Raw genomic sequence first — 14,170 nt, 5'->3', positions numbered from 1 at the left:
ATGAAGGCGTCGCAGCTGAAGCCCCCCTCAGGATGCAGGGGAGCTATAAGAGGCCTGGAGCCTATTGCCCTCGATGTCATTCCAGATGAGGGAGATGCATTGGTGCCATAGATGGAGGATGTTCCAAGACACTGTTACAGAACTGAGTCATCTTCTGGGAAGAGGCCTATGACCTGATGGGACAATTTTCTAATGGAGGCTGAATGTAGGTACGGTGCAGCTTGTTCTTTCCCTGGGCCGATATGGAGCGGAGAAAAGCTTCCTGAGGATGAGGGTTTGATGCTTGGACTGGTCTGGGGGACGCTTGCAGTCTGTCCAGACAGAGTGAGTAGCATAATCGTAGCATGCTGCACTCTGCTCAACTGGAGCAAACAGAGAAGCCCCGTGATAGACATGAAGAGCTGGGAGAATGGCAGCAGCCTTCCAAGGAGGAGGAGGAGGATATTGAGCAGGAGCAACATCTCCTTTTTTTGATAGTGTGGTGAATCACTTAGTGTGGTGAATCAACAAGCTAATCAGGGGAATTAGTTGACAACAACTTCTAAACCAATCTGAGCAGGTGATCACTCATTGTAGATGTTTTGTTGCTGAAAGGCAAATAACCCCTGTTCCTAGTTTTAAAATTCCTTTAGTCTTATGTGGGTACCTATGAAGCTTAATAAATGGAACCAGAAACAAATGCAACATTTTTGTTGATCCATTTTCTCTTTTGCCATTGTTTAATAAAGGTTAACATTGTTTATCTAATATTTGGTGCTCTCAGATTGAACAATAGCAAGATGTTATGCAATACTTAATGTAATTTTTATCAATTGTAAGTATAATGTATTTTTAAAAATTTAAAATAATTTATTATGTAGCTCTACGTGTAATTTGTTTGGCTGCATTTGTGGCCAGTGCCACCACTAGATGGAGCACCATGCACACATGCAATAAATTGCACCAGCCCTGTTTGCAGCTGCATTAAAACAATCTAAAGGCGGATTCTGCTAGAAACTATACTTTCAGTTAAAATGTCAGAAGAAAATCATTCAAGGCAAACAGGATATATCCATGTCTGATGCACATTTAATTGGGGTGTGGCAGTAGTCATTGCAAAACAGCACAAATGCATGTTTGCGCATCTATAAAATACTGCAGCTAAAAAAAAACTAACCAATAGCAAACAAATTCACTCCAGTTTAGCTTGGAACATAGAACTCCACTGGTAATTCTCACCAGCAGTCAGATTGAGGCAAACACAGAATTAGAGAAATCTTTTACATGTTCACAGATGGCTCTAGGCACCAGCTTGGATGTGTGGGGAATATACGCTCCAAATTTACTTAATTTACCATTATATTATCTAATAATTTCAAATGAATAAGTGTGTCAGAACTGGGTAAGGGGTAGAGAGAGTGGGATTGAGATAAGTGAATAAGTTGGGGAAGGTGACCAGTGGTGGCCAACTGGATAAGGACTTGGAGTGGGCTGGAGAGAATTGGGTCAGCAAGGAGCCCGGGTGGTGGGATGTAGGAAGTTGAAAGATGTGATTGACCTTTGGGGTGGCAGGGTGTTAAGAAGGATCACGTGATGGTGGGGCATGAGGAAGAATTGGTGGGGGCAATTCTTGGGGTGGTCAGGAAGGGGAGAAGCTGTCAGGAGAGGGTGGGTCCATTCTGAGGTTTGGTGGTTAGGGTCAGTTTATTTGTTACCCAGATGTTATAATAGGTATTAATTCCTTTCACCTTACATGTGTTCCTATTAAGCTGAGTAAATGGAACTACCCACAGTCTCCAACTGTAACTCAGAGCTGGGGATGAGTTCAGAGGAATCCAGGTGCTGGCTAATTACTCATTGGAAGTTTCAACTTGTCACAATGGCTTTGATGAAGCCAAATGTACAGTTGCTAAATTTGCTACTGAAACAAAATCAGGGAGTAATGTAAATTGTGAATAGGACAGAACTTATCTATATCACTTTGCAGATTCCAATGAGAGTGAGAAGAATTATGACAAACGGAGTATAATGTAGGAAAATATGAGCTTGTCCAGTTTGGCAGGAAGAAGAGAAAAGTAGATTATTATTTGAATGTGGAGAAATTGCAGAATTAAGAGTTGCAGAGGGATTTAGGTGTCCTGCGATAAGAATTTCAAAAGGTTTGTGTGCGGCTGGTTTGTGTGCAGCTACTTTGTGTGATTAAGGTAACAAATGGAATGCTAGTATTTAACACAAGGTGAATGGAAAAATAAGTGTTTTGGTTCAGTTGTACGGGGCATTGGTGAGACTGTGCCTGGAGCATTGTATAAAATTTAGTCCTTATTTAAGAAAGGATAGAAATGTGTTAGAAGCCATTCAAAGGAGGTTCATTTAATTGATTCATAGGATGGATAGTTTCCAGAAAAGGTTGGATAGTTTGAACCAGTTTTAATGGAGTTTAGAAGAATGAGAGGCAATCTTATTGGATCCTGAGGGGACTTGGAAGGATAGAAAGTGAAAGAAATTTCATATTGTGAGAGGGATTAGAACTAGGAACATAGTTTTAAAATAATGGGTCACTCAATTAAGATGGAGAAAAGGAGAACTTTATTTCTTTGAGGTTTGAGTGTCTTTAGAATGCTGCTCCATGATGTGGCAGAGACAGTCATGGAATATATTTAAGGCCAAAGTAGATTCTCGACTAACAAGGGAGTCAAAGGTTATCGAGCGTAGTTTGGATGTGGGGTTGACGTCACAGTCAGACCAATCATAATATTATCAAATGACAGGGCAGATCTGAGGGGCTGAATGACCTGGTTTCCTACTTTGTACATTGAAAAAGAAGTGTGAATCTACCATTGACATATCAAGACATACCTTTACTGAAGTGCTATTAGTCAGGGAGATGTAATCTATGCTGCTTCTGTTACTTAAGACAGTCACATTGATTCCCTGTAGCCTCAATGTAATATTGACTGATCTCTTTGGCATAGCTGAAACCAGAAAGAAAAAAATACATTTTCCCATAAATAATTTTTTTACAATTGAGTATAATTGCTGATTAAAGTACACAATGATAGTCCTTAGCTAATGCAAACAAAACCTATATAAAATGCTGGTTTGACTGCAAATGAAGTATTGCATCTAATTCTGCTAAGTTAGAATCTCTACAGTACAGAAAGAGGCCATTCAGCCATCGAGTCTGACTGACTCTCTGAAGAGCATCCCACCCAGACCCAGCCAACACCCTATTCCTGTAACCCTACATTTTCCATGACTAATCCGCCTAGCCTGCAGATCCCTGGATACAATGGGCCATTCAGCATAGCCAATCCATCTAACCGGCCCATCTTTGGACTGTGGGAGGAAACCAGAGCACCCAGAGGAAACCCACGCAGACACGGGGAGAACATGCAAACTCCACACAGACAGTCGCCTGAGGCTGGAATCGAACCCAGGTCCCTGGTGCTGGGAGGTAGCAGTGCTAACCAATGAGCCAATGTGCCACCCCATGGAAGATTTACCTTTGTCTTATCCTATTTTTATCTTTATCTTCGAAGAATTTATTCCCATTTGATTCATAAAAAAAAATGGCTGAGTTATTGGAATTGCTGTAGTTAGAAAGTAGATTTAATTAAGGTAATAGCACAAAGTAAAATTGGAAGAACGGCAAAGCAAATAATATCGTAATTCATTTCAATTTGTGAGAATTCCATTATAGATCAGGAGAGTGTGTAACCTCCATATAAACAGCAGGAATTGAACCCAAGCCTCTGCTGCTGTGGGGCAGCCATAGTAATACTGAGTCACCAGGCCCACATAGAATCCCTACAGTGTGGAAACAGCCCATTTGGCCCAACAAGTCCACACTGACTCTCTGAAGAGCATCCCACCCAAATTCACCCCCCACCCCCACCCCCACCAACACCAACATCCCATCACCCTGCATTTCCTTTGGCTAATCCACTTAACCTCAGCATCCTTGGGCACTATGGGCAATTTAGCATAGCCAAACCACCTAACCTGCGCATCTTTAGGCAGTGGGAGGAAACTAGAGCACCCACAGGAAACTCACGCAGACACAGGGAGAATGTGCAAACTCAAAACAAATGGTCACCTGAGTTCCTGGCACTGTGAGGCAGCAGTGCTAACCACTGAGCCACCGTGCTGCCCTACTTTGGGAATAATGTGAACACATTTGACAGTGTTGAGATAAGATTCATGAAGATAGTTTTACGGATAAGGAACCTCAACTCCAAATATTGCAGAAGTTAGGAATGTTTTCCTTCAGGAAGAGAATTTTGAAAGGTGACATTCCAGAGCTATTAAAATAATAACAGGTATGTATAGAATGGATATGTAGAAATGTCCCACTGGTGAAAAGAGCAAAATTGGTAGGCCCAGCTTTTTAAGTAATTTGCAAATGAAACAATTGGGACATGCAGAAATGCTTTATTATGCAGTAAGTGCTTCAGATCTGGAATGCATTGCCTGAGAGTATGGTGCAGGGAGCTTGCATTTCGAATGGAAATTTGATCATTATCTAAAAAGGAAAATTTGCAGTGCTATGGGGAAAAGGTCGTAAAGAGGCTCCTTCAGAGGGCAAGGACAAATACATCAGGCTGAAGGGCCTCCTTCTGTGTTGTAAGCATTTTATGATTGTCCAGAGATGACTCTGTGTGAAAACCTGTGGGAGACTATGTTTCTGCACCTCCTGTTTTCAACTACAGTTATGATCTGTATGTTTAAAATGTTCATCAAGTTTGTGATTGACAAATAAGGACAGCAATTGATACAGTGAAGGAGTTACCAAATATAGATCAGCTGTGTAATTCAACAACCAAAATTGTAGACTGACAAATAGAATCATAGAATCCCTGCAGTGTAGAAACAGGCCATTTGACCCAACAAGTTTACACTGACCCTCCAAAGAGTAATCCACCCAGACCCATTCCCCTAACTAATGCATCTAAACTATACACCCATGAACAGTATGGGTAATTTAACATGGCCAATTCACCTAATCCACACATTTTTGGGTTGTGGGAGGAAACTGGAGCTCCCAGAGGAAACGTACACAGATAGTGGGAGAATGTGCAAACTCCACATAGGCAGTCGCTCAAGGTTAAAATGGAACCCAGGTCCCTGGTGCTGTGATGCAGCAGGGCTAACCACTGTGCCACCATGAATATTTATCGCAGATTAATTGAAAACAGATGTAAAATAAGTTGGATTGTACTAACAGCCAAAAATTTGGAAAGCAACTGAGAATTTATTGATTTCAGTGCAATATATGCTAAGAAAGCTCTCTCTCTCTCTCTTTCTCTCTCTCTCTCTCTCTCTCTCTCTGTCTTTCTCTCTCTCTCTCTCTCTCTCGCTCTGTCTTTCTCTCTCTCTGTCTTTCTCTTACATAAGAATGCAAGGATGCATAGCCAGAATATTGAGTATTAGAATTAGAAATTGATTCGAATATTTGATGAAAGCAGTTTTATCTATATTTAAAATACTTTATTAGTAACAAAACTGAAGAACAACATTGGCCATAAGCTTGTTTTTAAAGTTCCAGCATTCCGAGTATACTAACGTACTTGATAATGGTTCTGCAACAAACTGCAGACTTGCAAGTGTGCACTGCTCCCCTCCGTACTGACGTGGACACTGGCAGAAAGGTTTGCAGCCATCATCAGGGTTGGGTACACAGGTTCCTCCATTTTTGCAGAATGATGGAGAGCATTGGGAAGAGCCACATGGACTTGGCAATGGAATGCAGGTGGTACCATTCCCTAAAGTAGGGCAATTCAATTACACAAATTGTTATGCACCGAATGATGTTAATGATTTCTTTTCATTAATTCTCCGAACATTTATTATATTATTGTACAATTACCAGTGAATTACACAAAGATATAAAGATAACGGGAGATTGAAATGCATCGATGTTCATTATGTATTATGGAAGCATATTACATGGTATAGCAATGCTGTTCTGTATAAAACAACCCTGTCAATAAACATTATGGGTATCTCATTGCATGATAATCAGAGGAGTGTACTCTTTGGGGTGAAAGACCATAAGTCTTAACTCTCAATAATGATATGCAAAGAAGTAATGGGGTATGATTTCCAGAGTTTTACCAACTGCCTGCTTTAACTTTGGAGAAGACGGGACAGTAAATATTTTAGGAAATGCATTATTCGGAGTGGAATGTTGATGTTGATATAGTTTCCATTGTGTTAATAATCCTGATGTCAGAAAAAAAAGGGATGTTTTTGTTAAACTAATCTTGATGAGTTGCTTTAGATTAGATTTGTCTTTTTTTTATTGAAAGACTTACACATCGTGATCTTCTTCATTGTTGTCTAGATTCCACTGTCACTGTTGTACTAGGCTACCTTGGATAGGGCTGCAGTTAGCTTGCTGCACAGATCTTCAGAATTACCAGTAAATGTTACCTATTCTTGTGCACTCAATTGTTTGTCCTGTGGAGTAATTAGAGTTACTTGAATACTGATATCAATGTCGCTGGAGGTGTTGGGAGGGCAGTCTTGGCTGAAGACACTTGCAGACACTTCAGCCTCACTTCTTATCCTAATGGTGTGGGCTCCAAAGAGGAAGAAGATTGAAAAAGAACAGAAAATGCTGGAGAAAGTCAACAGATCTCTCCGTCACTCCTGATTTCTCCACAGACACTGCCAAAGTGTCTCTAGCATTTTCTGTGTTTGTTTCAGATTGTCAGCATCCACAGTATTTTGTTTTTTCATGGATGGAGATGGAGATGTTTAAGGAGTTATTTCCTCCTGTTAGTTGCTTGTTCATCCAATATTATTCTGATCAACTGTAGAAGTCACAAAAATAACTATTTCTTTCTTAATATGAAACCAGTCTGTCTTCCAACTGTCCCAAAAACCATTGAGTGATAGCTTTCAAATTTGTCTAATGAAAGTACAGTACACTGATTACACCTTGTGAGCTAAAATAGATATGCCTAGTTGTAGCACCACTGTAACAATTTAATACTTTTGAGATATGAACCTAGGACACAACATTCGATAAGATGGAACTGTGAACATCATTGCGTTCAAATGCTTAATTATTTAGCTGAGCCTTTCAGAAGGAGTTTTTATAGCTATACAAAGATTTTGTGATATATTTACCTGAAAATCCTGGTTTGCAAGTACAGTTATAGCTTTGTCCATCAAAGGTACATTGTGAATATGGTGAGCATGAGTTACACTCATTGATAACTGTTGGGAAAAGTAGAACACTTTGAATCTAACCCATGACTGTTTGTCCATCAGAGTTATCGACAATAAAAAGGTGAAGATTGAAGTTGGTATTGAAACAATTCAGCTTTTCATAAACCCCATTCTCAATCACAGTCACAGCCTTACTCCTTGTGTTGGTCTGACCAAAATGGAAAGCTATATGAACCTCAGAGTAATGATGTGCACCAGGCTGTTTGTCACTGCTGCTGCTGCCCTTATCTGGTTAAAGTGAGAGAAAGGTCTACTCTTTGACGTAGCTGCTTTCCTGCCATGTCCTGTTACAAAGCTGTTCTTTTGAGCAGGTAAGCAGGAGACCCACCAGAGGTTAGATTGGTCTTGTTTAATCTGTGGGAGAAAGTGAACGCTGCAGAAGCTGGAGATCAGAGTTGAAAAATGTGGTGCTGGAAAAGCACAGCAGGTCAGGCAGTATCCGAGGAGCAGAAGAATCGATGTTTTAAGCATACGCTCTTCATCGGGAATGTTTAATGTGTGACACCTTCCTGGTCAGGATGTGGATTCTGAGCCAGAAGAACTGAGGAAAGTTGGTTTTAAAGCTTTTCCAGTTATACTTTGTCTGTGAGGGAATGTAGGGGCTGCTCCTCCAAAGCCAAGGTGGAAGCCAACAGCTTCTCTCAGCCCTAATCATATCCAGGCCCCTGCACCAATGTTTGAAACTGGCTTCTCAAATGTGGTTTCCTGCCACCAGAAATGTGGCTCCTCTCTTTCAGGCTCAAAGTGGAAGTATTTATGAAAATAAAATCTGACTATTAAAATCAGATACATCTGCCCGTTCCACATGTACTTGTTACCATGTGTTTGTCTGGATTCCCTAGGTTTCCTAGGTGAAAATGAGGACTGCAGACGCTGGTGATTCGAGTCGGGAGTGTGGTGCTGGAAAAGCACAGCAGGTTAGGCAGCATCCAAGGAGCAGGAGAATTGAGAATGAGGCCCATCCCTGATGAAGGGCTTTTGCCCAAAACGTCGATTCTCCTGCTCCTCTGATGCTGCCTGACCTACTGTACTTTTCCAGCATCACACTCCCGACCCTAGGTTTCCTGCCTGTTTCATCTACATCACTTCTGCTCCAGCTTTTAAAACGGGATCAGTAAAACTGGAATGGTCACTCTGACAATTCATTGTTGGGAAAAGTAGAATGAGTGTTCACTTTTGGATGTTCTACCATCAAAATAGTAAATCAGAGCAATTTTAGGAAAGAGTAATTAAAGAAGGGATGTGGAAGGATTGAGAGTTTTGGGGTACCCCACTTACAAAAACATAATGATGAAAACATTCACTTCACCTGATGAAGGAGCAGCACTCCTAAACCTTGTGATTTCAAATAAATCTGTTGGACTATAACCTGGTGTTGTGTGACTCCTGATTCTGTCCACTCCAGTCCAATGCTCGCAACGCCATATCATAGGTTTGCATTGACTGGTATATGAACCATCCAGATTAGACACCTTGAACTTTAGAGTAAGTTATTTGATTCTGGATTGATTTGATTCAGCTATACCGAGAGAGTAAATTTTCAGCTCGAGGTAAGTAAATGTTAACAACATCAGCTACAAGAGAAGTGTCAGTGACTGGGAAGTTTACAGTGAATAACTAATTTCCCAATTCCTCAAAGCCTATCCACTCTCTACAAGGCACAAGTCAGGATTTTAATGAAGTATTCTTTACTTCTCTGAATGAGTGGAGCTCCCACAACACTCAAAGCTTGGAGCCATCCAGGACAAAAGGAACTTGCTTGATTAGAATCCCACCTTAAAAGTTCACTCCCAGGGCAGCAGTGTGTACCATCTACAAGATGCATCGCAGCAATTTTATTATTTATTCTTTCATAAGATATGAATGTCTCAGGAAAAGCCCATCCCCAGTTGCCATTTACTGAGTAGCTTGCACGGCCATTTGAGAAGACCGGTAAGAATTAATCACATTGTTGTGGGTCTGGATTTACATATAGGCCAGCCCAGGTAAGGATGGCAGATTGTCTTCCTTGAAGGACAGGACTGAATCAGATGGGTTTTAATAATAATTGGTGGTAGTTTTATGATCACCATTACTAAGATATTGAAAATCCAGATTTATCAATTGAATTTAAATTTTGGCAGCTGCCACAGTGGGATTTGAACCCATGGCTTCCCCAGGCTTTGTGCCTTTGGTCCCTTTGAAGTGCAATGCCATCACTATACCACAGTCTTCCAATGACTCACTAAGGCTTTTTCAGAAGTACCCTCCAAACTCATGACCTCAACCACCTCAAGGGTCAAGGACAGCATCACCAGTGTGTTCCCTTCCAAACTATACACCGTCCTGCCATTCCTTCACTGTTCCGAGGTCAACATCCTGGAGCTCTCTTTGTAACAGCACTAAGGATGTACCTGCACCATGGGCATCTGTGTTTCAAGACTGCATCTCACTTTGCCAGCTTCTCAAAGTTAAGGAATGGGCAATAAATGTTAGCCTAGATGGTGGCACTCATATCTTGTGAAATAATAAAACAAAACATAACATCTCTAGCCTATAACCCTGCCGTATCTGCCTTTTTACTGATCTATTTGTTCTATTTTGTTCTCATTCTATTTCCCTTCTTTTCCAGCCTTTATATTTCTGACTGGAGACAATATTTAAAACAAAACTTCTTGCAGATCAATTAGTGCCTGTGTATACATGTGCTTATGAAAATCTTTGCCCTAACTTTTATCTTTTGATTAGCATACAAAAGTTTATCGGGCATTTAAACCCCAAATAATCAAAGTACCTATGTTTTGGACATTTACATAAAGCTAGCTACTATTGAATAGGAAAATACACAGTGCAAATGGTACAACTATCTTCATTCACAAAAAAACTGCATTAAGTTTCAATTATCTGGCAACTCAGTTCCATATGTAATTTTCATAAAGATATGCATGGGTGAGATTACCCTCTTGCTCAAACTGTTGAATGTAAATGTTTCAATAATACTGTCTTTCTCACCACCTTCCTTGCTGCCTTGAGGAGGGGTTAATTGCAACCATTGAATCGAAAATGGTGGTCCATTTAATTCTGTATATTTTCATGGTTATTCTCTTAGATCTGCATTTCGCCAGTTTATGAAATTCTCAATTCAACTGTTCCATATTTCTACCATTTCATGAATAGGTGACAAAACTCACAAGATGATGTAGTCATAGGGTACCAGTTGATCACTGTGACAAGATCAATTCTTCCAAGACTAATCCTTAAGCTGTGTGTATTTCTCACCTGAGCAATTGGATCCTTCGTATCCTGCTGAGCAATTACATGTGTAAGAGCCATTGGTATTAGTACAAATCGAATTCCGAGCTGGACAGGCATTGTAGGCAAGACATTCATTTATATCTGGAAGATGAATATAATAAACAATTTGGAAGTAAAGGTTTAGTTTTATGGGTATAATGATTTAGTCAGTATTAAATTGTTGATGGAAACATGACTGATTATTGACATCGTTCATCAAAATGAGAAGAATTGACAACTTAGATTGTGTAGAGAAGGTTCAGAGATCAAAAATTAAAATATACATTCATTGACCAAATGATGTACTGTGTCAGGGGTTAGGATTGAAAAATATAAACTTTGAGATAAAAGGTAGGGATTGGAGAGTTGAGTAAATGTGAAGAGAGTCCTTTCAGTTTCTAAGATTTGGAATGGCTCAGCTCAGGATGAAAATAAGACATTATTTCTTTGGAAATGCCTAAGTGGGTATGTTCAAACAACTTCACAAAAATATAAGGTGAAATTTGTGTGATTTAACATTAATTTGAGAATATTATCAAGTAAAAGAGACTGATTAGCAAGGTTAGATCTCATGGAATACAGGGAGAACTAGCCATTTGGATACAGATTGGTTCAAAGGTAGAAGACAGAGGGTGGTGGTGGAGGGTTGTTTTTCAGACTGGAGGCCTGTGACCAGTGGAGTGCCACAAGGATCGGTGCTGGGCCCTCTACTTTTTGTCATTTACATAAATGATTTGGACGCGAGCATATGAGGTATAGTTAGTAAGTTTGCAGATGACACTAAAATTGGAGGTGTAGTGGACAGCGAAGAGGGTTACCTCAGATTACAACAGGATCTTGACCAGATGGGCCAATGGGCTGATGAGTGGCAGATGGAGTATAATTCAGATAAATGCGAGGTGCTGCATTTTGGGAAAGCAAATCTTAGCAGGACTTATATACTTAATGGTAAGGTCCTAGGGAGTGTTGCTGAATAAAGAGACCTTGGAGTGCAGGTTCATAGCTCCTTGAAAGTGGAGTCGCAAGTAGGTAGGATAGTGAAGAAGGCGTTTAGTATGCTTTCCTTTATTGGTCAGAGTATTGAGTACAGGAGTTGGGAGGTCATGTTGCGGCTGTACAGGACATTGGTTAGGCCACTGTTGGAATATTTCATGCAATTCTGGTCTCCTCTCTATCGGAAAGATGTTGTGAAACTTGAAAGGGTTCAGAAAAGATTTACAAGGATGTTGCCAGGGTTGGAGGATCTGAGCTACAGGGAGAGGCTGAACAGTCTGGGGCTGTTTTCCCTGGAGCGTCGGAGGCTGAGGGGACCTTATAGAGGTTTACAAAATTATGAGGGGCATGGATAGGAAAAATAGGCAAAGTCTTTTCCCTGGGGTTGGGGAGTCCAGAACTGGAGGGCATAGGTTTAGGGTGCAATTGGAAAGATATAAAAGAGACCTAAGGGGCAACTTTTTCACACAGAGTGTGGTACGTGTATGGAATGAGCTGCCAGAGGATATGGTAGAGGCTGGTACAATTATAACATTTAAGAGGCCTTTGGGTATATGAATAGGAAGGGTTTGGAGGGATATGGGTCGGGTGCTGGCAGGTGGGACTAGATTGGGTTGGGATATCTGGTTGGCATGGATGGGTTGGACGGAAGGGTCTGTTTTCATGCTGTACATCTCTATGACTCTATCACTCTAAAAGTAACAGATATTTAAAATAGGAGCTGGTACACCACTTGTACGTGTCTATATTTGTATACTAAGGACTGCTGTACTGAGATGGGTTGAGTCACCTTTTTTGGATATGTTTCTGACCAATGATGTACCTATCCTGGAATAATGATATCTTCACAGGGTACACATATTCCTCTAGTACTGAAATACTTGACATTACAAACGTAGCACATCAATCTCTATACAAAATAATCTAGAATGTATAACTCTTCCAGTGTAACATCACAGCTGAATATTACACCTGGAGTGTTGTATCCTGGGTGGAGGAATATGTTGATCCAATGTGACATTATATAAACTGAATACATCTCTCAACTGGTTTCTTGTGTACAGTAAGAAGCTAGAGGGGCATGGTTTTTGGGAAGCAGAATGAAATGATAATTCAATCTGTATTTGGTTTATAGAAGTTTACTATGTAAGTATGTATTCACCAAAAATAAACTAACAACATTCTTATAAATCATTGCCATAATGTCTCAAACTAAATTAATACAGAGTTTACAGAAAAGTACATGGGAAAAGGAAAGGCACAGACATTGACAGAGATAAATCTATAACAAAGGAAAATGAGATCCACAGGAAAGCAGGAAGATGGAAGAGTGGAAGGTAATTTGAAGGACAAGAAACAGAATTAAAATAGAAGCTGAGCAAGACAGTTACACACCAGAGACAATTTTAATTTCATTTTATTGCCATTTTAGATTAACTTGTGATGATATTTTAAAGTAACAAAAGATATTGTACCAATGCAGAATTTGTACGGATCTCCTTCATATCCAGACTTGCACACACATGTGTAGCTTCCTATTACATTGTGACAGTCAGCATTTTCTGGACATGTAGAAGTATCACTGCACTCATCGATGTCTGCAAAAGGAGATTAGAACAATGGCTATGATGTTGTCTATTTCAGTTTTAATAAGGCTGAATTCTTTCCAGATTGTCAAAGATAAATAATAATCATGGCAAAAAAATATGCTGTGCAATGGATACATTTATTTCAAAGAATATTGCTTTATGAAATTTGTCCTCAAGCTTTTTGCAAGGTTTCCAGCTTGATTTCTATGATAGCCATCATCTTTACTACTCCTTTAACCCCATTGTATGCTTGATACCCTCATGTTGGCTAAACCCTTGGTTATCCCTTACATTCAGACAATGTTGTGTCTTCTAACACAAAGACAAATGCAAATTCTTGTCTTTATGTCTCTGTTTATGTGCAATGTTTATTTTTGCTAATCTCTACCTTTTTACATACATACTGAAGCTTTTACAATATGTTTTCAGGTCTCAAGTTAAATAAACAATGAGAAGAAACTATTTAGAGTCATAAAGTCATAGAGATGGACAGCATGGAAACAGACCCTTTGGTCCAACCCGTCCATGCCGACCAGATATCCCAACCCAATCTAGTCACACCTGCCAGCACCCAGCACATATCCCTCCAAACCCTTCCTATTCATATACCCATCCAAAGGCCTCTTAAATGTTGCAATTGTACCAGCCTCCACCACATCCTCTGGAGTTCATTCCATACATGTACCACCATCTGTGTGAAAAAGTTGCCCCTTAGGTCTCTTCTATATCTTCCCCTCTCACCCGAAACCTATGCCCTCTAGTTCTGGACTCCCCAACCCCAGGGAAAAATATTTATCATATCTATGCCCCTCATAATTTTGTAAACCTCTATAAAGTCGCCCCTCAGCCTCCGATGCTCCAGGGAAAATAGCCCCAACCTGTTCAGCCTCTCCCTGTAGCTCAGATCCTCCAACCCTGGCAACATCCTTGTAAATCTTTTCTGAACCCTTTCAAGTTTGACAACATCCTTCCGATAGGAAGGAGACCAGAATTGCACGCAATATTCCAACAGTGGCCTAACCAATGTCCTTTACAGCCGCAACATGACCTCCCAATTCCTGTCACTCAATACTCTGACCAATAAAGGAAAGCATACCAAA

The 14,170-nt window shown here is 40.3% G+C and overlaps 1 protein-coding gene across 4 annotated transcripts in view; it reads right to left on the bottom strand.

Annotated features, from left to right (window-relative positions):
* The window catches only part of LOC122556039 (mucin-4-like), a 113,295-nt gene that overhangs the window by 16,093 nt on the left and 83,032 nt on the right, over positions 1-14,170 (bottom strand). For 3 of the 4 annotated variants that reach the window (XM_043702426.1, XM_043702428.1, XM_043702429.1), the window contains 5 exons: positions 12,957-13,079; positions 10,474-10,590; positions 7,114-7,203; positions 5,547-5,741; positions 2,836-2,951 (listed from right to left, as the gene is read on the bottom strand). In XM_043702426.1, coding sequence (XP_043558361.1) covers positions 2,836-2,951; positions 5,547-5,741; positions 7,114-7,203; positions 10,474-10,590; positions 12,957-13,079 — 641 coding nt within the window. The remainder of the gene's footprint in view (positions 1-2,835; positions 2,952-5,546; positions 5,742-7,113; positions 7,204-10,473; positions 10,591-12,956; positions 13,080-14,170) is intronic. The other variant, XM_043702427.1, reaches the window with a different exon arrangement.

Source organism: Chiloscyllium plagiosum, chromosome 13 (genome assembly GCF_004010195.1).
Source record: "Chiloscyllium plagiosum isolate BGI_BamShark_2017 chromosome 13, ASM401019v2, whole genome shotgun sequence".
NCBI classification, from domain to species: domain Eukaryota; kingdom Metazoa; phylum Chordata; class Chondrichthyes; order Orectolobiformes; family Hemiscylliidae; genus Chiloscyllium; species Chiloscyllium plagiosum.
The sequence above is the reverse complement of the archived record's forward strand: the minus strand, read 5'-3'. Positions and strand labels throughout refer to the sequence as shown.